Below are 23,005 nucleotides of genomic sequence, written 5' to 3'. Positions count from 1 at the left end.
CACAGGATATCTCTATCGAATAGTCTTGGATAGAGAATAGCCCTCATGTTGGCCTATTGAGCTGATATGAGACGCCCAATGCAGCCAGCATACTAGAAATAAAGAAGCAGTGTGCGTCATGTTTGACCGTCTTTATAGCTTAACAAGTTTTACGAGTGCGGTTTTTTGAACTTTCTAGTTTCACACAATTGAAGGGGGAGGCAGCGCTGAACTTAAAATGCTAAAACCTGCACGAAGTGTGATGCGTGAATGGGGCGTGGTCTGCACGTGAGCATGGGTAATGGGAGCTCGTACGGAGTAATGGGAGCTGGTTGGGTGGACGATTAGCCAAGCAAGCAGGCGACACCACTTGCCAGCGAAGGTCCTCGAATTTATCTCGACTACGCCTTCCGCCACAACGAACTGCTTCGAGATCTTGCCTCTTCCATCCACATCAACATTGTACGTCGGTGTCAGCCAGGATCGGCTGAAGCCTTTCTATCAACCTGTGCGCGGGTTTTTACGATCCCATCCATTTGACTACTCATATTCCAGATATTCTGCTCCTTGCAACGGTTTGCGCAAGTGCAGCACGGTGTTCTTCGCTGACGCGGCGCGAGCTTTAATTGCCCACCGCCCAACGGCCTTTTGCATCGCCCACTCCTCCGCTCCTTTTTTTTTCATCCCGCCATTTCCCACTTTTTGGTCGCGACAGCTCCTAGGTGCGCAACAAGACTGAGTCGCCTTCACGTTAAGGTCCGCATTAAAGTCGGAAAATAAACATCGCGCATAACACTGTGTGCCGTTTGGGAGTATTTCTTTCGGAGATAGAAGGGTTGCTTGCTGTGGTTGGATTTGTTCTCGGCAAATTTTTCCTTGTTATAGTCGTGACTCTAGCCCTGTCAGCGTCGTAAATTTCAAATGCCTGTTTGAGAGGGCTAGACAGCTTTTGAACACTCCTCGCCTGCAAAAGTAGATCGCGAAGTCACCGGAAACAGCAACCGAACACCAAGACCCTTATCACGCGCGTCGCTCCCACTTGCGGCCACAAGATACCACTCCCTGCCACATAAGACGCGATGTCTGGTAAGCTCAAACCAACTTCACTCTACTGGGTCCAGAACGCACGCCTGAGGCGCTTGCGCATTATGTGCAACTCAAGGACGGAATGCGACAGGCATCAGACAAAGCAACTAACACCAAGTCTATAGGAGAGGCAGAACCTAGGCGCTCGGTCAGAGCAACCAAAGGTCAACACACGAAATCATTTGACGAGCTCGACCCTGCAGTGGCGCCGAAACGACGACAGACCAAGAAGACCAAGAAGGCGCAAGAGAAGGATCAATCCCAGGAACCTGAGGAGGTTATTCGGTGTGTTTGCGGAGCAACCGAACAAGATGAAGATTCAGGGGAGGCCTGGATCTCCTGCGAGACATGCTATGCCTGGCAGCACAATGTCTGTGTCGGTGTAAGCTCTTTTGAGGACGAAATCCCCGACAACTACTGGTGCGAACAGTGTCGGCCCGAAGACCATAAAGAGCTCCTGGCAGGCATAGCCAGGGGAGAAAAGCCATGGGAGGCTCGACGCAAGGCACACGAAGAAGAAGAGGCTGAGAGAAAGAAGAAGAAGGGAGGGCGCAGAGGCAAGGGCAAACGAAGCAGCGATTCGAAGGATGAGCTCGAAAAGGACGGCAAAGCCAAGGCAAAGGCCTCGCCTGCACCTGAGCCCGCATCAAAGGATAGAAAAGAGCCCGCTTCAAAGCAGGGAAAGCGAAAAATTCGAGAGGAGTCGCAGGACACAGATGGCAAGGTAAGATATGCTTTACATCCACTTGCATGTGGCGCACTATGAACGCAAGCTAATGTCTAATAGGCAGCTAAACAACGTCGAGTATCAGAGCGTGATGTAGTTCCTGCGGCCGCCAAATACACCAAACCTGATGATCTGGCTTCGGCGATATCTGAATTGGCTACATCACGTTCAGGCCCTGCCAAGGCTCTGAAGAAATCCATTGCTCATGTTCTGGCTATCATTGCAAAGGATGGGGAACTCAAGGTTCCCGACGGCAAGACAGAAGACAGCATGTCTGAGGAATATGCCTTACAAATTGAGCGCGCTGTCTATGATACGCACCCAGCATCCAAGGGTCAGAAAGAGTACAACCATCAGATTAAGTCTCTGACCTTCAACCTCAAGAATAACCCGGAAGTGATGCAAGGCCTGTTGCATGGCATACACTCGCCCGCGACCCTTGCTGTCATGACTTCAGAACAGCTCGCGTCGGCCGAACTACAAAAGCAAACTGCTGAGATGAGAGCGAAGGCGGAGAAGCAATCCATCTTATACACACAAGAGACTGGCCCGCGTGTTCGAAGAACTCACAAGGGGGAGGAGGTAGTTGAGGACGAAACCGCCCTTAACGAGGCCCCTTTGCCCATGGCTGGCGGTCCTCGGAAAGGCGTCAGCCAGCATCCACCGCTTGTCAAACGAGAGCCGACTGGGGGAGACCATGGCGAATTGAAAGCGAGATCGCCATCTCAGCCTGAAGCACAACACTCACCTTCGCAATCCAATTTTGACATTAACAAGGTGTTTTCAACGGTCAAATCGCCGACACTATCACAAAACCGTCGACCGTCTGCGCCAGTTCTCAATACCAGCGGCCCTGGATTTGATCCCGATGTTGATCGAATGCTGCAAGATGAGACGGAGTCCCCGCCTTATTCTCCAACTGAAGAATCGCAAGACCCTGATGTTATATGGAAGGGATCACTTGCCATGAGCTCCATTGCGGACTTTCAAGCCATGGCCAAGCACGTCGGAGGCGCCAATTTCGCCTCTTTCGGGCCCTGGTCAAAACTCATTCCCAGGCGAATGACGGTTGCCGGACGCATTACACAACAGAGCGCCATTGAGTACCTGTGCAGTCTTCGATACAGTAATCTCACCGACATAGTTGTTGTTAGCATCACCCCGACATCAGCGGAATCCCAGCCAGATTTCAGGGCGTTAGTCGACTACTTCATTAGTAAAGGTCGATACGGAGTCGTTGGAAACAAGGTCGCAGGAAATGTCAGGGATACGTACCTTGTGCCTGTGCCTGCCGGCGACGATGGTCACCCCGAGTTTATGCTAAACCTGGTCGATAATTACATCCCCAAGACAAGAACGGAGCCCATGCTTCTGGCCGTATTCGTGTATCGCAACGAACCAGATCAGCTGAAGCAAACCAACAAGGACGAGCTCACCCCCGTTGCTACGCCTCAGCCTCCCAGCGTCACCGCGTCTCCTACGCCTGCACCTGGTGGGCAAAGAAGCAGCTCGACGTCTGGGCCGGCTTTCTCCCCAGCGACACCGCAGGGCTCATTTGGCCAGCAGCACCACGGAGGGCCTCCTCAGTCGACTACACCAGTCCCTATCCCACAGCCGCCGCATATGCAACGACCGCCTCCGCAGACTGCAGTTCCTCCACCTAGTCACTCCCCCCCGGCAGGTGATCAACTGACAGAGGCCCAAAAGTACCAAGCTCAGCAGGCAGGACAGGCGATTGCAGCGCAGGTGTTGGGTGACTTGATTAGTGTACCCACGGTACAATTCTTATTGCCTCAAGCGTTCCAGATGTCTCGACTTGAGTGGGAAGTGATAAGGTCAATCTATGAAAAGGACCCACGAGCACGACAGGATCTCCAGTACCTAGGCGCTCTTCTGGAGAAGGAAGGCTCCGAGAAACGAACACAAGGGAATGCAGTAGGCGGGTCGCAATAGGCCATGGGCAAGTTAATGCATAGGAAATTCAGTTTACCGGGTCTGACGGACTTTTACATCATCGAATTGGCAATGTAATTCACCCGGCTATACACCATGTACATATCATGAGGGGTTTTCTGCGATATTGTTATCTCATGGGAACAGCGGGATGGGTGTCAGGGTATCACGGGAGGTGTTAAGGAGTATGGCGGAGAAAAAAGTTTGGAACACATCAACAGCCGGCAAGATATTGTAGGGTCCGATATAAGATGACTAAGATGTTAATGCTACGCTGATTATTGTATCAAGTCATGTTTTTCGTTGCGATGGGCCATCATCACATTCACTATGGTGCTTCACTCACTGGCTGCCGAAGAGAATTGTGGCCCAGTGCAATGTGAGGACTGTACTTTGATCTCCAAAAAAAAAAAAAAATACATGTCATTGCAGATCTATCAAGTTTGGAAAAAGGTGCAACGACTCAACTCAACCCAACTTTTGTCAATGCGTATGCCTGCGTAACAACAGCCAGGGACGCAGGTATTGAGGAACCGCGCAATATCTACAGCGCCTCCAGGAGAAACCTTGTGAACCCTCGAGGTGACAAAGTACGAACAATGGTTGAAATGGTTTCAACGGGGACTATGTTGTTCTAAAGAAAATACACCTCCCGGGCCGTCAATGCAAAAAAGATGCCGCGGCATCATGGTTACCCCGAAACGCCATGCTGATGCTCAACCAGAATTTCACGCAAAAAAAAAAGCAAACCCTCACAGTGCAAACTCGGCATCCGCAGCGGCCCACAAGTCCATCTCCCTCCTAATCCTCATGTTTTCCGTCTCATCCCCCGCCTCGCCGGCACCCTCTTCCCCAGCAAGCTCCACGTCTCCCTGGCCAAGTTTCCCCAGGCCCTCCAGGACGCTCTTTGCCTTCTCGACCTGCATTCTTATGGCGTCGGTCTCGCTGCGCGTCTTGTCCAAGTGGTCCTGCATCATGGCGATGGCCGACTCTCGCGCCTGATGGGGCCTGTACTCGTTGAGGATGTGGTGGATATTGATAAACAGCGTCCGCAGATCCTGAATCTTGCCTTCTGCGTGAGCGGGGTTTCGCGACAGCGTGCCGGCGAGCTCGAGGAAGTTGAGGAGCAGAGACTTGACGAGCTTCTTGAGTTCGAATGCGCGGTCGTAGTGCTTTGCGTCCTTGGAGTCGGAGAGGCCTGTGGTGGGCAGGTTGGTGATGCCTTGTTCTTCGAGGGTGGGCAGTTTATCGTCCAGCTACATGGAGAACCAGTTAGTGCCAGGAGGAGCATGAGGAGGTGGCATCTACCATACCATGTACTGGTCGCCAAAGACTCGCCATCGCCCGTCCGATGGCTCTGGGGGCGGTTGTAGGTTCGTCAATTCTTCTGGCAAGCCGGGGATGCGGACAACGGACGAGGAGGCATGGTCGCTGGCGCCTCCGGCAAATGCGCTCCGTAGCTCGTCGATCCGCGCTACTCTGTCCGGTGTGAAGTCTTTCCAGAAGGGAGGCGGGTTAGGAAATGTGGACGCGAGCGAGTGCGGTTCCTGTTCGGCCATTGCTGAGTGTGTCTTGCGAGGTGGAATATCTCGCCATGGTCGAATTGGAGTTGAGGTACAGCCTTCCAGGTTGCCGTTACATGTTGCGCCGGGTAAAGGCCGGGGTAAACAACCAGACATTCAGTCAATGTCGCTTATTACATTAGGTCAATATAGTTTAGTGGACGTTTCGACCGCTAAAGAGCCAAAGCTTGACAGCTCCAGTTGCAGCTGGCGGGCGCCAAAGCCGTCTGGTTCCAGGCGCCCATGCAACATTCATGTTGAAGCAGCTGAATCCTGAGGTCTGGTCTGGTGCCTCAAACCAGACTCGTCAATCATCGTCGTCTGACAACCTTTCACCATCACTTGACGTCTCACACCGCTGGCTGCGCCTTTCCACTGCAATTCCTCGCATGCACATTGCCCGCAATGGCCAATTGAACGCGGCGCCCAGCTGCAAAAAGACTCTGCATCACCACATTACTGCATTGCCGCAGCTCCCCCTCCCCACATGCAACCTCCATCCCTAACCTACTCCATCGTCAAACCCATCACACGACACATCTCGCCGCCGCCATGGCCGACGCAAGGTCTCTCCTGCGCCAGCAAAAGGCCTCGCGGAGAATAGATCACCCTCATGCTGCCTACTCAGCCGCCGGAAAGCTGTTATGTACCCTCTGCAGAGAACAAGTCAAGGCCGAATCATTATGGGACGGCCATCTGCTCAGCCAGGGCCACAAGCACAGAGTACAACAGAAAAAGGTCACCCAGACAACCTCAACAAGTCCAATGCCGGAGCCAACCCCAAATGATGCCGTCCCCATTCACAAGCGGAAACTTGAGCCCGTCGACGAGCAGGAGCAGGACAGGGAAATGGAAGACGCCGTCCCTGCCAAGCGTAGCAAGCCTGATATCGCGCCTCTCACGGGCATAGCTTTCAACGGCACCCCTGCTGCCGCCGCCGCCGCTGCTCAGGAACACGCAGCCAAGAGCGGAAGCACCAGTACGCCAGACCAAGTATACAGCGCCGGTAGCAACAACAGCAAAGAGAGCACAAAAACGCCGCCCAGCCTGATCCGCAGACTCTCCACCACGCCCTCGCAGGGCGTTGAACTCCAGATTCCGTCGCGGCCGGCAACACCCGCTCATAGAGAAGGTGGCTCGGCGTCTTCGGCCTCCGCATCAGGGGGATACTTTGCCCTCCAGTCTCAGACGGGTCCCGTGACGCCGTTGCATCGCAATGCCTCGGCCGCCAACGTCACGGGTCCAGCACCTACCGCAGCGTCAGCAGCAGCCTCCGCAGCAGACAAGACGAGCTCAGCGGCCCAGCAAGTCGATGAGTCGGAATGGGCCGCCTTCGAGGCGGACATCGCCGCGGCGGAGGCGCCCTACGACCAAGGGGCAGTCATCTCCGCGCCGGCCATGACAACGGAGGAGGTAGCCGCCAAAGAGGCCGCAGACGCAGACCGCAAGGCTCAAGCAGACGTGGACATTGAGGACGAGAGGGAAGAGGCCACCCGCGCGCTGGAAGATGAATTCGCAGAGATGAAGGAACTCGAAGCCCGAGTCAAGAGTCTCAAGGAGAGAAGGAACCAGATTTTGAAGAAGAGAAGAGAGAGCCAAAGTCTAGGAACTGCTCCTCCTGTCGAGGAGGCATCCTTGGCTGCGGCGGCAGTAGAACAAAACGGTGCTGAGGAAAGAGTTTCTGTGGATGAAGAGGATGGCGACGACGACGACGATGATGATGATGAAGAGGAGGATGACTGGGATGGGTTCCGGTTCCGCACATGAGGCGCATGCAGGTTTGTATTCTGGTTGAGGACTTGGCTGGCATTACGAGGACCGGCTAGCCACTGTACATTAGGGGCTCTGCATATTTCATACTTGTACAATTGGACAGGAGTTTGGTTTGGAATCGGCATCGGCTGGGCGAGTGACATGTTCTACCGAAAAACTAGGCAGTCGAGATCAATGGCTTGTTTCTGGCAGAAGTTTCGTCTCCCGACTCAGATTCTTTGTGATACCCCATGGATTGATGATGTGTTGATTCAACTGCTCTGATGTTGGTGTAGCAGACATTGGCTACAGGGTTATCAAAATACGTCCTAGATACACGTCCTCCTGCCAATGATACTTAGCCACATATCAAGACATAGATAGTTCTTTGTTTTGTGCAATGGAAACGACAGTTAGAGGAACTTCTGAATATTTTTTCGATAAATTTATCAAGCCATGTTCCGTCATCTGGAATAGAATACTATCTAGCAGACAGCAAGCAAAGTGCAAGATCCCGCTTGCTATGTGAATAAGATAAAATCTCAGGTTTCGTACAGTCGTTATACAAAAGCACTCATATCCTTCACTAAAACGCCAAGCATTTGCAACATGTCCTCAATAGTCCGAAAAAGAAGATCCCGATTAGCCGGAGCCATAAGATTCTCAACAAAGTGGGCGATGGTCTCCCCGGCTTACACGTTCCCAGAATTTGGTCAATTTCCAAACACGGCCAACTCCTCTACTCTCATGCCATCGTCTCAGCTCTTCCTCTCGTTCTCTTACTTCGCCCTTCCATTTTGCTGCAATCCAACGTCGGAGCTCGTCCTTGACTTTTTCCTTTTCTACCGCCTTCCTTTTCGCCACCAATGCTGGCGCAATAAGAACCGACGACATACCAGGCACGCACTCCTTTGGGAGCACACATCGCTGAACAAGAGCCTCGGCAGACGGACGAGCCGCGAGTCTTCTGGACAGGCGAATAGAAACGAGTGACCAGGCCAAACGGCGAGATACAACGGAGGTATGCGTCAGAAAGATGGAACGAGAAATGAGTTCCGCCACCGTGGGTCGAGTAGGAGATGAAAGTAATGGGGGCAAGACTTGGCGAGTGCGTCGAAGCCGGTAGTGATGAAGAATAGGAGTCAAGGACAAACTTCTAAGGAGATGGCTAGTCTATAATTACACGTTAATTAGTCAGAGCGAGGAACGTCGGTAGCGGAAATAGAAACACGATCACTTCTAGATACAATTCTAAACTGATCTGCCCGGACACTGTCAAAAGAGAAGTTGTAGAAGAATAGTAAGAAAACGGATATACATCACGAAGCACTTTTTTCTGCAAATGGAGGCAACAATCAACTTACCCTAGATGTTGCCAGCAAATCACTAACATCCAAGAACCCCAGGATATGAAGTAGGACTTCGTTGGGAAGGCGCTCGAGAGGAGCCGAGCTCCGCAACAACGTAGTTACCATGCTAGATCGGTCAGGGGTATTGCGGTGACAGCCATCAGTCTGGTCCTCATTGTCGACATGGTCATCAGTTTCGTTGGTACGGTCAACGGGGCATACGACACAGCCATTGTCCGTCTCGGCTTCTGGTCTCGAACACGAATCAACATAAGGAGGCCGATGAGGTTGGGCACCAGTAGCGTCCAGCGTTGAATGGCTTGCCACCTCATCACTCGAAGCACAAAGTGGAGTGCCTGGTACATCTTCTAGCCAGACACCCTCGGGTAATAGCGAGGCTGGAGAATGCGGTAACGAGGCTAGGTTAAACCGCATGTCATGGATGAGCTGGCCGTCATCAACAGCGGGGTTTAGTGGATGCATGCTGCCAGGAAGAGGAACCGAAAGGCGGACTGTGCGTGTAAGAGGCCGAAGGACCGGATGATGGATAAAAGTACTCGGTGGTCTCTTCCCTATAAGGACGGTCCTGACGTCAGGTACGCAAGCTCTCAAGGTATCCTGATAGAACCAAGGGTAGGACAGATTGTTTCGATCCCAACCACGGGACGTGGCGACAGCTGGCACACGGCTGCGTCAAAACTGGTGAGTGTTTGGTGTCCCAAGGTATTGTCAGAGTGGGGGATCTGCCCGAAGACGCAGGTCACAAATCTGGTCTTGCCTCAATTGCTTCAGTCACCTAGCCAAAACGCGTGGATAGAGGACAGAGGAGTACCAGGATAACCCAGGATGAAAAGGCGGCGAGGCCAAAACGGGGGAAGTTGGCAAGACTTGGACGCCCAAGGTCTCGTGAAGGGCTCCTTGAGCAGGTCGGGGGCCGAGGGATCCAAAGGGGAAACCAGGATGTTTTCTATCGCCACGGACTGTTCCGTACTCGGTATGATGCGACGAGGTAGGAACGAGACCAGATGGTGACCAGCAAGTTGTTCATTCCCATGTCATCACATAGCTTTGTCTGGCAGCTGGTGCCGGGTCTGTCCAGGTTCCCCGGCTCGCTGGCTGTGAATCGGTCGGCCGGCCACGTCAGGCGAGCGTCGATGCAGCCAAGGGGGCAGATGAGGCTAGCTCTCACTGCGGAAACAAACTAATCCGGCCGTGATGGATGTTGACGATCTATGGCGGCGCTTCGAGACGCAACACTCCTGGTTGAAATGCGGGCGGGCGCCAATTGTGACGGAGTAGACTGGAGAGTAGTTGCAGTTGCAGTTGCAGTTGCAGGTTGGGTCTGGGGTTAGGTCAGGTCGAGGTCGACTGGTCGCGATAGATGGCCGAGTTTTGAAACAGAAGGCGTGATGGGCTGGCTCTTGCCCCTCTTGAGTCTTGACGTTGAAGCGCCTGGCGCAAGCGGGAAGTACCAGACAGTGTATGTGTACTTATGTACCCGGTGCTGCTCGGCGTTTGGTGGTCACACGGAGTGCTCCTCGCCTCGAGAAGTTATACGCTGTTTTGCACAGGAGATTATCGCAACAACTCCAGCCAAGCGCCCCTGTCCCTCGATCGAGGTGAGGTGGGCCAGGTACGCGCCGCGATGATGTTGTTGTTGTGATTGAGGCTGATGCTAAGGCTGGGTCCTCGGGCTGAGGCGCAGGCGGAGCGAGTGCACGCAAGCAAGCTTCTTGTGTCAAAGTGTCTGGTTCAATATGGATGCTGTGTCACTTCTCATAATGTGAATTCTTGGTGCCGAGCATCTTTGCTTCAACCCGGTGTTGTTGATACGTAGATTCAGGCGGCAGCTCGTTGATATGTTGGTGCGTGCTGTTGCCTAACCTAGCCCTCGCACATGTCAAGTAATACGCACCACAGTCAAGGCTTCACAGCCCAGTCAGCTACGAGAACTCCTAACACGGGCTTATTCCGTATGCAGCTACAAGACCGTTGTCAGGCGCGTCTCCGTGCCGAGAGCCCTATCTATCATATTTTTTATAATTCTTCGTTTAAGTGTAGTGGCAGGTCTGTGATTATGGGAACGAGGCATTCAAGCCTCGTGTTTGCCTGCCAATGCCATTAGCCTATGGTTTATCACTGCAAGTTGCAAGCACAACGGAACTTGTTCAACAAATGCCATACCGGATAGACTGGGACTGGGCTTGTCACCATAATGGGTACTGCAACTGTTCCCGGCACATGCCTTCCATGGTGGCTGCCTTCATAAAGCGGTGATAATCACACCATCACCATCAGCTCGTCCCCACAGCCAGTGTCTATCAAACCCATTGCTATCTCAGCCGCTGAAAAATAAAGAGGGAGATGATGGAAGGGATTTTTTTTCATCCATGTGAGGCTTGAAGCAGACAGAATATTGCCTCTTGTTGACATTCTCATCGCGTTAACTCATCTTCGATACAATGGCCGTGAGGTCCTCTTACCAATAACCTACCCTAGAGCGGCATTTGGATCCGATTTGTCAAGCTCCGCCCGTGTGTTTCTGGTTTTGAATTTCTAGAGCTTCCGTGAACTGCATAAGTCCTAAGCAGTCTATGTTACTGCATCTTGAGACTGTGGCCAGCTTTGGCATTTCCTAGACGGCTGCAAGCCTTGAGAACTTCTCCGTAGTCTTGCTCCCGTTTGCCATCTGTTCGTCCAGACGACCTTCATCTTCTGCCTGGGCCCAAAGGGTCTCACGCTTGATTAACTTGCCCTTCTTCTTCCTGTTTTCATCGAGCTCCAGTGTCATATTTCGCCTGATACCAACTACACTGCACCTCGAACCTGGCAAACATGCAGCAACTACTGCGGCCAATCCAGTGACCGCCGTGTCACGACAAACTCCCCGCATACGTGCCTGAAGTTGAGCCGGAAAGATGCGTTGAGGCTCAGCCCAATCTCAGTCCCTTCATGCGGCCAAAATTGCATTTCGTAGGGGCTGCGACCAACTGTTAAGGACTTGACGTGGTTGCCTTCTACTTTCTGGCCATGTTCATCCGCTACTTGGGCGACCAAAAAGTCAAAACTTGTTTTGAAGTTGGCAATCATGACTCAATATGGGACACAATACACACACCTGATATGCCATATGTATGTAGCGCCTTTGTTTCATTCTACACCCATAGGTCATCTCCACAGCGTTATATGCACAGCACCGGGGTTCACAGCCTGTACCAATACGGCGCATATCTTACCCTGTGGACATCAACGTAGGCAGGCAGGGCCATTTTTGCAGGCAGAGGACGCTGCTCCTCCTCCTCCTCCTCCTCCTCAGCCAAGCCAAGTTCATGCTCCACAACTTAGGAGGGTTAGACACAGCACCCTTTCCGGCTATGCATCACTGTTGCAGCTTGTGGGGAGTTGGCGCCTCTTCTCCATACCTGTAACATACATAGAAACAGTCATGCCTTGTGTCTAGACATGTCTAGCCTTGTTCCTCATCTGCAGGGTTTCCTCGATGCGCGTGCCGGGTAATATTGCTGAATGACGGTATGCCTGCCAAGCTTGCCTAAACCACCCAAAGATGCCCGGACGCATCATATTGATATACTGAGACAAGGCTAACAATAACAAGCCTTAGAAATTTCTAGACTAGTGATCATGGCCGTGTTCTTGTTACAAGGATGTTAAAAACTTCCTACAGCAGGCTGCATTTGGAAATTGAAGCACCGTGCTGCTTTTGGTTCTGGTTCTGGTTCAATATTCCCTAGCGCACGCCTTACTTCCCCGCCTTTTCATCTTGTGATGCCGTTAAGTAGTGGTGCTACCTGCTAGACACAATGTCTAGGATCAACGTTGCACGAGGCAGGACATCTGAGCGCTGTGTGTATGCTTGCCAGCCATATTATTGTTGTTTCCGAAGGTGACCGACAGGCTCGCCGAATTGGTCGCAAAGATGCCGTGGGAATAGCAATGAGTACGTAGTAGTATTGTTACCTTCATTCCGGTTCAAAAATGTGGCTGTAGAAGCCACTCGCTGTAAGGACATCATCTGCATCGTAAAATTCGGAACTCCCCCTTAGTACTATCGAGACTTGTTTACTGTATTCCAGGTATTGCTGGAGACGAGACGGGCAGTCCCAGACATAAGTATAGCCGGGACGGTTCCGGGACGGGACCAAGTTGATTTGAATTATAAAACCGAGTGGCGAGCGCCGAGCTCGGTTGAATGGACCGACTTTGTAAACGGATAACATGGGCAATCGCCAGTCATTGATTCCAAGCATTTTGTTGTATTGCGCCGAGGAGTCTTGGAAAAAAAAAACCAGATGACATCGGGGGCTGTTGGATGGAACTCAGCATCCGTAGTCGATATTCTGATTGGAGTAAATCCAAATCTTCGGCATGTCTCACTGGCTACTGCGTGTATTCCGGCTGCACGTCAACTGCAATATATGTTATCCAATGGCGGCATTTGAGTCTCGTACGTAAAGCTTCCGATTGGCCGATGCAGGCTGGGAGAGTGTTTTTTTTTGCCTTGCGTCGTTGGATGAATGGGCAGGCATATGTGTGCCGTGGTCAATGGTTGCCGCCTCGGTACACTGCGTCTCGTGTTTTGATACTCGGTCCGTCCTGTCCAGAGGCCCTTGACTTCTGGCGAATCTTTAAGCCTCAAGATCTGATGCATAGATCCACAGTGGTTGATGCCGTTGTCAGCCCAAGGTGTGGTAGGTTGGCAGGCAGGCAAGCAGGCAAGGTTGGTAGGGAGGGTGTGCCGGAGGTGAGGTGTGGGAATGGACTCGGCATGAAGGGCCAACGACGTATGGCGAGCCTGGGGCAGGCTGAGGCGGGTATGCAACCAGCCACGACCCGATGAGCGATGTGGCGTCTTTTGGTCCGGGGTCAAGGGTCGACGGCTGCTGGTGTTGAGATGGCGTTGGCGTTGGCGTTGGTGTGGGTGGTTTCGGTCGTTGCGGACATGGGCTTCATTACAGCTGGGCAGTCGGTTAATCAAGTCTTGTGCAACCCCAAAACACGCCAACGGCATTCCGCAATTCTATCCAGAGTACATGCATACCTACCGAGCACCACACGCCTGTTCGCCTTGGGCCCATGGCCGTGATACGTGGGCAGAGCTTCACATCGTCGTCTCCTGCCAACTATCAAGACCGCGACGAGACCAAGACGACCAGACAGCTAATTTAGCCAGGGCCCGTTGATCCTTACCTAGAATCTCGATCAAACGGGACGGGCCGGCGGGACCAGCTTTTGTTGTTACATGAAACGGCCCTTGCGAGAACCACTTAGTCTCGAATAGCAATCGGCCTGCCAGGACGCCCAAGCCAGCCGGCTCAGCCCAGACGTTCAACCTTCACCCTCTCCACCACCGTCCTGGTGTCGCGGAGACGTCCTTGTTGGCCGCCATTGCAGCCCCAGAGACTTGCATTCATCACTTGATTGTGCATCATGTGTCGCTGCTTGCCGGTTGACGCCATCTACTTGGCGCGGCTCTGGTCAAGCACTCACAGCTCGCAGCCTGCCTGGACCAGGTGTTGTTTCGTGCTGGGCCACCGTGGGCAGCAGGACGCCAAGATCACAACCGGGGGCTACGCCGGTAGCATGGCTGCACCACCACACCGTACGAATCCAGCAGCCCCCAGCTCGACGATTGCTCGACGATTGCTCGACGTGAACAGTCCTGAGATTTCTTCCACCGCGCATTTTTGCCGCGGCTGCGGTGCGTGCCATGGAACTTGTGCTGACATGGAACTGGGCCTGATTTCAACGAGTGCCAGACCCGCGTCTGTGTGATGAAATGCAAAAGATAGAGTGCCGCAGCTCAAGAAGCCTAATATCGACCGAACTAGGAGCGCTGCCGACTCGCCTCCAAGGCGCCAAAACCAAAAAGAAAAGTAGGCCATTCACCCAAGCTGCCAACATTCCGGCGGACGCGACCGCCATTCTCCTTGGTATTTGGTCTTCGATCCCGCGCAGAGCTGCAATAGCACGAGGCTTCGCTTCTGAACTCTCGTAATAGCCAGTCCCATGATCCACTTTGTGCCCTCAGCGTGGGCTTCTTTTGAATTTCAGGCGCTCAGCACTGTCACTGTGGCGCTTCGAGAAGGGCTCCTGACTCCGTCGTATGTCTGAGATTCGAAGACAAGCAGGCCCAGACTCTGAGTTTGGCGGTCCCTCTCACTGAATGTACTTGACATGTGTGTCCGGCGCTGTAAGCCCCCTTTACCCGCTAGACTGAACGTTTCAACCGGACATCATAGCATTGACCGAGAGAGCTTTGGCCTTGTTTGTACAGCCATGGAGTGGCCAGCAACGCCGAAATTCAGGGCATGGCAAGCTCCCTTCCCATTTGTTGCTCTGAATCGTGCCACATTATCTCTGATCCCTTGACAATGCCGACCACTCCACACGGAAAAGTTTCTGCCCCTGGTTATAGAGGGACCCAATGTCACCCATTTGCTCAACCGTGGCCCTTTCGTGATCATTAGCCATCCAAGCCCCGGCTGCGGGAGTCGACACACTCCCTAGTGATAATTGTGGATTTATTTTTCAACCGGTGTGACAATTGACACCCTTGATGCACGAGCCTTGTCACCACAATGGCAATTTAACTTCCAGGTATCGAAATCGGAGACACTTTCGTATGGCCTGACAGAAAGAATGAGACACGCTAGGCCAGAGTGGCAACACAAAGTATACAATGATAGCAGAAACTTGGCCTCAATAGGTAGACACTATCATCATGGCTTGTCAGCTGTTTAAACCTGAATGCAATGCGGTTTCTGGGACATCCTTCCGGCGCCAGACGAACCCTGCCACGTTGGAAGGACTTTCCTTCTTCGCAATCGCCACCCCTCCTCCCTCTCTCTTGTGACCATCAGTAAGGATACGAAGTACTCAGTACCCTATGAGGAGAAAGGAGCAGAACATGAGCTGCTATTTCTCCCCATTTACTGATCCCCTGTCGGTGATGTTCATGGTCTTTCGGTTGAGAGCGCTCTAGCTTTCCTGCTTTGCTCTGTCAGGGGCTAATGCATTTCATGTGAGTCGTGAAATATGCATGGGGAAGTTTTAATGACAGGTACCCCCTTTTTCGTTTCTTGACCTTCACCTTTTGGATGCGCCATCGACGCCAAATTTTGACATGTCCCCGCCCCCTCTCCCTCGTTCACCCCCAGCCTGGTTCTTTTGCTCCGTAGTAATGGTCGTCACTGGTGGCTTGGCGAGAAAGAAAGACATCCGCGGCCCTCGAGACGTGTTCTTGACAAGCAGAACGGAAGACGCAGAGACTGCTGTGACCAGGCCCCATGAACTGTGCCGCAGAAGTGGCTTATGTGGTGACCAACATTGACTGCCGACCAATATGCACGTCAAAGAAGAACGTTCTAGTACAACCAAAGCCTTTATATATTACTTGAAAGTTTGAGAACGACGGATTTCTTGTTGAGAAGACGTCCCGTCTCGGCGTTTCCAAACACTGTCAAGGATCTGACAAGTTGTGAATGTAGCTGGGTAACAGTGGGAAGGAGTACTTGGTACTTGAAGCTGATTAGCAACCCTGTGCCGCGAGTCCCTTCTCTTCAGCAATGTACTGATCCAATTCTTTGTATCATCGCCTAGCAAACAATTGAGCACATGAAACATACCTGTCAAAATGAGAAACTGGCAAGGAGAGAGATGAAAGAAATTGTACGACGAGTATGAGACGAGGGGACCTGAGGCCGGGCGATATGGCCGTTGTGGAATCTGCAACGGCATTCGTGGAGTCCGAGCCGAATGGAAGGTTTGTTAGGGGGCAAGACGATCGAATCACATCCCTGCTGTACACCGAAATTTGGCATCTGAACTAGTGTTCGACAGGACCAGGCATTGCTTGGTTGTTGACACTTGTTCGTCTTCGGGACGAACCACAAACTCCACACGGCCGCAGATCCGGTCGCCATAGTTGCGGCCGACGAGGCAGAAGCCTAAGCAGAACCCGCAGCGGCAAAGAACACCTAGAATTCCAAGCAATGTCATGACCAAGGGTGGGCCATGCATTGTACATCCAACGCCAGTCAATGTCGTTCTGCAGCCAGATATGGTCAGGGCCCAAGAGCAAGAAGAAAGACAAGTCAATGCCCAATCATGAAATACGTTCCACAACATGAGCCCCGGATGGCATTGGTAATTAGAATTCACATTGACTTGATCGCAGAGTCCAAACCGAGAAAAATGAGACCCTGAGGCCTTTGTGACGTCCAACCTGGCTCTCGGAGGGCCCGGGCTATGGATATTGCTCCGGGTCTCAGTGGGGAGGGGGGGAACAAGAGTTTTCTGCTTTTGTACTCGAAAGACCTAGGGGCCTTGTTTGAGGCCTGATCAACGTGGCACTTAGAGAGCCCGTCGTACCGTAGAAGCTGAACACGCCCACTCTTTCAAACTGGGGCAGCTTGACAGGAGGAAGACGATAGATCATTGGGCACTCGGGGTGTCCTCTGGGCTGCCTGGACCGCCTGAGGCAAAGAGAGGGACTCGTGAAAATAGAAAGTCGACCTTCTCTCGTGGACAACCCCTCCCTCCTCCATCCAGAACTTGTTGCTCCCCTTGCCGTCAGGGGGGGTTGACAATGGAGGGGCGTAGATGCCCTAGGGGCGTGTATGCTGTGCATGATGCTGGGTGCAGTGTATGGGGCAGTAGGTAAGGATACCCAATCTACGTATCAAGGCCTCTTTATCCCGCAGGAAGCAACACGATGGTGACGACGTCGTTGGCTGGCGTGCGTAAAAGGTACTTGTTGGCTACGGAACAGTCCCACTGTTGTCGAGTTATAGAGCGTGGCATGAACGAAGATAGGGCGGATGGCAGCGTGATGAACGGCTGTTGTCGAATAAGTATAAGTTAGCACGTGTATCCCCTTCAAAGACGACTTCAATTGATAAACCTACTCAACGATATCAGCGTCGACAAACACGACCTCCTCTGTTTACGGATTGAACTGCTGTGAACCGAGGAACCAGAGACCGAAGCCGAACAGGACACGCGCTTGAAAGGACCGGACAAGTAAATTGACAAGGGGGTCTGTGTTTGTGTGGGCTGAGCTGTGTTGATAAGTACGCCGCCGAGGCTAAAAGTGCTTGGTGAGTAGTCCTTTCACGTATTTCGGCCTTTCTATGTAGATCAAGGCACGGTCAGGAGAACAAACCAATGAAGCAACTCCTTGGCTAGGACAGAAGGAGGCAGAATAGGTCCCGATTCGCGGCCACGTTCGAGCCAAAAGTGGTCTCCATTACCCGGTTCCCACGCTGACGGCGTTTTGCTAGCTCTACCAGTTTTCTCCCCTCTCACCTTGGCCCGCCGTGTGCCACTGGCTGATGCTTCGACCATGTGCTACTTCGATCAAACACGCTGGAGTTGCGGTTACTGGCGCTGGGGACATTTCCGCCAGCAGTGCAACAAGGAATACCGAATGGGGGAGACTTGTGGGCTCAAGCTTGTGTACGAGACCAAGGTAGAACGGGAGGTGTGTAAGCTTTGCCACGATATGGAGAAGAAGCAGCGTCGATACGACAAAATGTATCGGGATGTACAACGCTGGCAAAGAGAGGGAAATCGAAGTGCAACGATAGAACGGACATGCGGAGAGATGCAAGAAGTGCTTAACCAAATCTACCGAATGCGCGAGGAGCATGAACACAGGCTACAGTCGCTTGGCCAGGTATGAGAGACCCTTCCTTCCAATTGAGAGCGCCAATCCAGTCCTCCAAGGGTACAGGCAGCGAATGGGACCATGACTTGACTGGTGTCAACCATTGACCTCCCCGAGGGGCTCCTTCCTGACGAGTTGGGGGCAGAGAGAGAAACAAAGAACTGTGGCTAATCGACGTGTGTGTTCAGTAACGAAGCCAGGGGCGAGAGGGGGGCTTTCTGCAGAACAAAAACGATGGATTGGCTCCAAGCAATATGACGAAATAGAAAGACGGGCGACATGACACCCAACCAAACAAGACAAGTCGGAAACACCACGACTTTCTTTTTTTTTTTTTTTTTTGAGACAAGAAGGACAGAAGGCGACACAAGGGCAGAGGAGGAAGAAGAAGAAGAAGAAGAAAAAGCGCAGCAGAAATGCAGTTTGTCGGAAAATAGAGCAAGTCGCGCGGGGCTTGCCATGGTCCGCACCGGCCTTTGCTTAAGGCGTGGATAGAAGCATTAGGATATTCAGATTCAGACTAGTAATTCCGTCTGGTGTTTAATTCGTTCCGTTATGGATGGCATGGGAGATCACGTCAACAGCTGGAAGGAGAAGCTACAGACCAAAAAAAGCTATTAGAGCCAGCGTTTTCATTGTGTGTACCGTGGGGGCTTTTTGGCGTTGGGGCGGTCTGGTTTTGACCAAGGGCAAGCACTTTGAAAAGGCAGCCCGCATTGAGAAACTTCTTCTTCATTAGCTATTAGATACCTATCTATTGTCAACCATGGCCACAGGGTTATGCCGCGTGACCTGCCTGTAGTGCTGCGGTTTAATTGTCTCGATACTTTTGTCAAATCCTCTTGTTGCCAAGTGAGCTTCGCCCATGCAAAAGACCTAAGCAACATCATGTCCCGATTCCCAGCAGCTAACTCAGGGATGAATTTGTGGACTGATGAGTGGTCTATACGCGTTTGTTTACCCAAGCAGGCTCCAGGACGGAGTAGTGTGGCCAAGAGCAGACAACCATTGGCCTGCCAGCCATGAGACGTTCAGAGGTGTAGCTAGTCCGTAATAGAGCTGCAAAAAAGAATTCAGTGGGAGAAAAAGCCTGTAATATAGACCATCGGAGGTGCCGCTTCCTTGGTTTCTAGTGGATCGAGCGATGCCCTAGACAACAACATGAGGAGGGCCCCTGACCCCAGTTGGACGCCCGTTGCCCTCAACTCTGAAAAGCCGCGGGGATTGTTGTCTGTTCCTGTGTGCGTGTGTGGGCAACGGTGTGTGCGTGGTGCCTCTCCTCGCTTATCGGGCCTATAGCCGGCTTTCTGTCGACTTCTCTGGCAGGCACCGGATGATGGTACCGCGTACATATGCGCCTTCAGCTTGGTGGGTGATGTGCCGCTCGGAGTCCGGAGAGATCTTGTGCCAATCTGACAGTTGAATGTCTTGATCATGCACAACTGCGGCCGTTGGACGCGACTCAATCTTGAGGTAATTAAGGTCGTTACGGCTCGCCAACGCTCACGCGTTGGAGACGTTGCTGCGGGTTTGCTGCGAGTGGAGTGGAGCAGCTGAGGGCTTGTCGACATCTATCCATGGACCATGACAAGGTCATGTCATTGCCGTGGCTCGCTGGACGCCGTCTAACAAGGGACGCAAGCGCACCATTGTTTTCTTTGACCAAGCTCGACCTCCATACTCCGTACGGAGTACCCCTTGGCCCCTTTCTTTGTCCGGCTCGGGCTTGGTAGTGGCTGAGTCGGAAGGGCTTTGATGGCAATCCCTGATGAGCACAAACGAACCTTCGGACCAACCCCCCAATTCTGCCCTTTAAGTGGTCCTCCTTGCCTGTACGAGCCAAAATCCGGTGCAGCAAGGACTGGTTGAACGCGAGGTTAAGTGCGAGCCGTCCCGGCAGCTTGGACAGAGGCACGGCAAGATCCTTGCTTCCGCCCCTCACTGGGGCAGGGAAACTAAAGAAACGGTGCGAGCCGAAGACGGAGTACAAAAGCCAATGGCCATTTGAACGGCATGGCGTTGACGACAGTTCACAAGCTAGTCGGACTCCACTAGTAAGTTGAGCACGTGTTTAACTCCCAACGGGCTTTTTGCGGTGTAGAATAGGGTGTAGTGCTGCCTGCATGGTACCCCGCGACCAGGTTTGATGTCCAGGGCCAGGGATGATAACAGTCTTTCAGGTCCCGTTTTTGGATGCAGTTGCTGGCTTCCTTTCTGAATCTAGCGATTCGGCCTTGGCGCTTTCTGCTTTGTCTAAGTAAATAAATGCCATTCGTCTGTCTGCATGGTGGCTGCTTTTTGTACACTTGGTTCCTCCCCATCATACGTACTAAAACATGTGGATAAATGTGTTCGTGTCTCAACCCATTCGGCTCCAGAAGCGAAGGAAAAGAGAAGAAAGAAAACTTGGCCGTCAAAAATGCAAACAAGAGAAGCAAGAGAGAAGACATCTGAGTCAACTCTCAGTCCTCGAGGACAGCTAAGGATGATTCGAAATTTGTGCCGCTCCTGGCCCAGGATTAAAGAGAAAAGAAGAGAAAAAGAAAAGAAGCCCCGGCTTTTTTTTGGATATCGAGCCCCCCAACCCAAATAGTACGGAAATAGATACCAGAGATAGTCGTTAGACTGCCTAATCTACAGCATGGTGGGATATAAAACACGAAGTTGAAAAAAAGAGAGCATGGGCGTTGATCGAATGTTCCGCCGCTCATGGCCATGGTCGTGGCGGTTCAAAAGATTCACTGTTAATTCATGGCCGCTGCAGCATCCGCGAACGTGCCGACAAGTGGTCCAACTGCACCATCGTCGATGGCTTTGACACTGGTTGTCGTGTTGTTCCGCATTTCGAGGTTGTCTTCGTCGTCCGTGAGCCAATCAATCTTGACCCCAGGGGTAGCAAGATCTTCCTCAGTGCTCAATTTCGACACCAGGTGCTGGTAACGAGCAACTCTGGCGCCTTGTCCAGCGTAGGCAAACGGCGTGGACGTGCCGCCTCGGCCAACGAAATCTTGAGGGCCAATCTCGAAAACGTCCACCATATTACTACACAAGTCAGTTCAAGCCATTCCAGCCATCCTCAGAACCATAATTCTACCAACTTTGATGCTTTAGCCACCACTCTTTGCAGGGCTTCGTGCTCACGCTGTGCCTCGAGAGTGTCGTCGCCAGTCATAGCCGGGTCGTTGAAGCTTCCGTAGCCCATTCCATTGCCATCGTCGTACAGTAGACGGTTCTCGTCGCTCTACATCAAGTGTTAGCATTCATGATAGAGCCACAGGGGATTTCCTAAGTAGCGGGAGACACCATACCTCTTCATAGTCGTCCCTATCGCGCCGGCCTAGGCACGATTGGCAGGCTCCCATGCTGGAGGGTTAGTGCCGTAGGACCGGAAGGCTGAGGTTCGAGTTGAGGAGTTTTTGCCCGATACACGCGCTCACCTTCGCAATATCATACTCAATAATGAGTACAATGCTGGCAGGGAGGCAAAGCCGCCAATAGCAAATGACGGTCTTCGGCCCAGCTGACGGAGGTTGTGTCCAAGGTCGAAGCTCAGTAACAACCACTTAGAAGGTGGGTCGGGTTTGCCAGCAATTTGCCAGTTTTCCCCATTGTGGCTGGTCCGGGTAAACCACGGCCCGTGCTGACGGGAAGGCCCACCGCCGTCCATCTCTGCGACAAACCACAACCACACATCATCATCTCTTCGCCATTATGCGATCCTTTCAACGATGCCCGTCTGAGCTGCAGTAGAAAGGCCTGAACTGAATTCCTATCTTTGTATTTTTGATTATTTCATATGCGCTTAGGCTTGCCTTTACATATACACTGCGTAGTACCTCGTACTTCTGGTGCAGCACTTCCCAATCGACCCTTCGATTGCATTGGATTTTGGCATGGCAAAGGTGTGAAGCAACAACGCCCTGGAACCGTGGCCAGTAACAATCTCCCTTGCTCGAACTGTGCTATATCAACCGATTTCGGGACTTATACTAGCTCTGGGCTGAGCTTGTTCAAGGGCCTGTTACACAAGAGTTGCTACGAAAGCCACCTATCCTCAGTCCTAAACCAGTCTGGTTAGTACTAAAAGTCATGTAGGGGCTTGTGGTCTTGTTCATATTGACACTCCTGTTTTGAAATCCATGGCTGCTGTTGTAATTAGAATACAAATGATTGAGCTCAGTTGCGTCATCTGGCTGGGCCAAGACATACGAGTTTCGACGGGATATCAAGTTGCAGCAGTCGGTGTTGACCGCTCATTCTTCTACACCACAGCCAAGTGTCACAGCTCTCATGTGGCCACGGCCTTTGTCTTCGTAACTCACTCTTTCACTACAAGGCAAGTCTCCGGACACACCCTTCACAACCCTCATGAGGCGTCGTAATTTGCTCTCAGGCCCTGTCGTGCAGGGCGCCTAGGACAGTCGCTTGCCGCCGTGACGAATATCCAATGGACGTTGCTCTTGTTCGTCACCCGACATGCACACCTACGTCCGCGGAACTGTCACTTCTCAGACACCATCCCAGCAATGCTCAATTACTGTAACTTTCACTGTCAATTATGCTCCACAGCCTTCACCGCGGCATGAAAGCCTCCATATTCGCACAAGGAAGACATCGCGCTGAAAGGCAGGCGGTGGCTCGACTTGCCAGAAACGGCCTGTTGCATGTTCTCCCCGCTCTCTGAGCTTCAACAGACATCCCATTCGCTGATTTCAACAGTACGGGCACCGAATAGCATCATGGCTATTTCCAATATGACCCTGGAAGCTCTGCTGAGTCCATGGGGCACGCCCCTCCCTAGCAAAAGCAAAAGCTGGTAACAAGTGAGATTAGCTCAAAAGCTGACCAACGGATATTTGTCTCACAAGAAACATATCGACTACGTCGGTTGAGCTCGTTCCCCAAAGGG

General features: G+C 52.3%; 5 protein-coding genes across 5 annotated transcripts; 2 read left to right on the top strand and 3 right to left on the bottom strand.

Moving 5' to 3' along the window:
* Window positions 1-1,147: 1,147 nt before the first annotated feature.
* MAA_01896 (uncharacterized protein) lies at window positions 1,148-3,745 on the top strand (the record flags this gene model as incomplete). Its single annotated transcript, XM_007819894.1, has 2 exons — window positions 1,148-1,789; window positions 1,853-3,745. The coding sequence occupies 2 exons, from the start codon at window positions 1,148-1,150 to the stop codon at window positions 3,743-3,745; spliced, it is 2,535 nt and encodes an 844-aa protein (XP_007818085.1).
* A 752-nt stretch (window positions 3,746-4,497) lies between these two features.
* Window positions 4,498-5,304, bottom strand: MAA_01897 (Mediator complex, subunit Med7; the record flags this gene model as incomplete). The annotated part of the gene is made up of 2 exons (XM_007819895.1): window positions 4,498-5,001; window positions 5,059-5,304. 2 exons carry the CDS (start codon window positions 5,302-5,304, stop codon window positions 4,498-4,500), a joined length of 750 nt encoding a protein of 249 aa, XP_007818086.1.
* Window positions 5,305-5,859: 555 nt separating this feature from the next.
* Window positions 5,860-7,074, top strand: MAA_01898 (transcription factor Zn, C2H2; the record flags this gene model as incomplete). Its single annotated transcript, XM_007819896.1, has 1 exon — window positions 5,860-7,074. One exon carries the CDS (start codon window positions 5,860-5,862, stop codon window positions 7,072-7,074), a length of 1,215 nt encoding a protein of 404 aa, XP_007818087.1.
* A 648-nt stretch (window positions 7,075-7,722) lies between these two features.
* On the bottom strand, window positions 7,723-8,891 carry MAA_01899 (F-box domain-containing protein; the record flags this gene model as incomplete). Its single annotated transcript, XM_007819897.2, has 2 exons — window positions 7,723-8,232; window positions 8,424-8,891. The coding sequence occupies 2 exons, from the start codon at window positions 8,889-8,891 to the stop codon at window positions 7,723-7,725; spliced, it is 978 nt and encodes a 325-aa protein (XP_007818088.2).
* An 11,949-nt stretch (window positions 8,892-20,840) lies between these two features.
* Window positions 20,841-21,458, bottom strand: MAA_01900 (uncharacterized protein; the record flags this gene model as incomplete). The annotated part of the gene is made up of 3 exons (XM_007819898.1): window positions 20,841-21,138; window positions 21,195-21,337; window positions 21,405-21,458. The coding sequence occupies 3 exons, from the start codon at window positions 21,456-21,458 to the stop codon at window positions 20,841-20,843; spliced, it is 495 nt and encodes a 164-aa protein (XP_007818089.1).
* Window positions 21,459-23,005: the final 1,547 nt, after the last annotated feature.

The sequence above is a fragment of the Metarhizium robertsii genome, assembly GCF_000187425.2.
Source record: "Metarhizium robertsii ARSEF 23 chromosome Unknown MAA_Scf_1, whole genome shotgun sequence".
Taxonomy (NCBI): Eukaryota; Fungi; Ascomycota; class Sordariomycetes; order Hypocreales; family Clavicipitaceae; genus Metarhizium; species Metarhizium robertsii.
The sequence above is the reverse complement of the archived record's forward strand: the minus strand, read 5'-3'. Positions and strand labels throughout refer to the sequence as shown.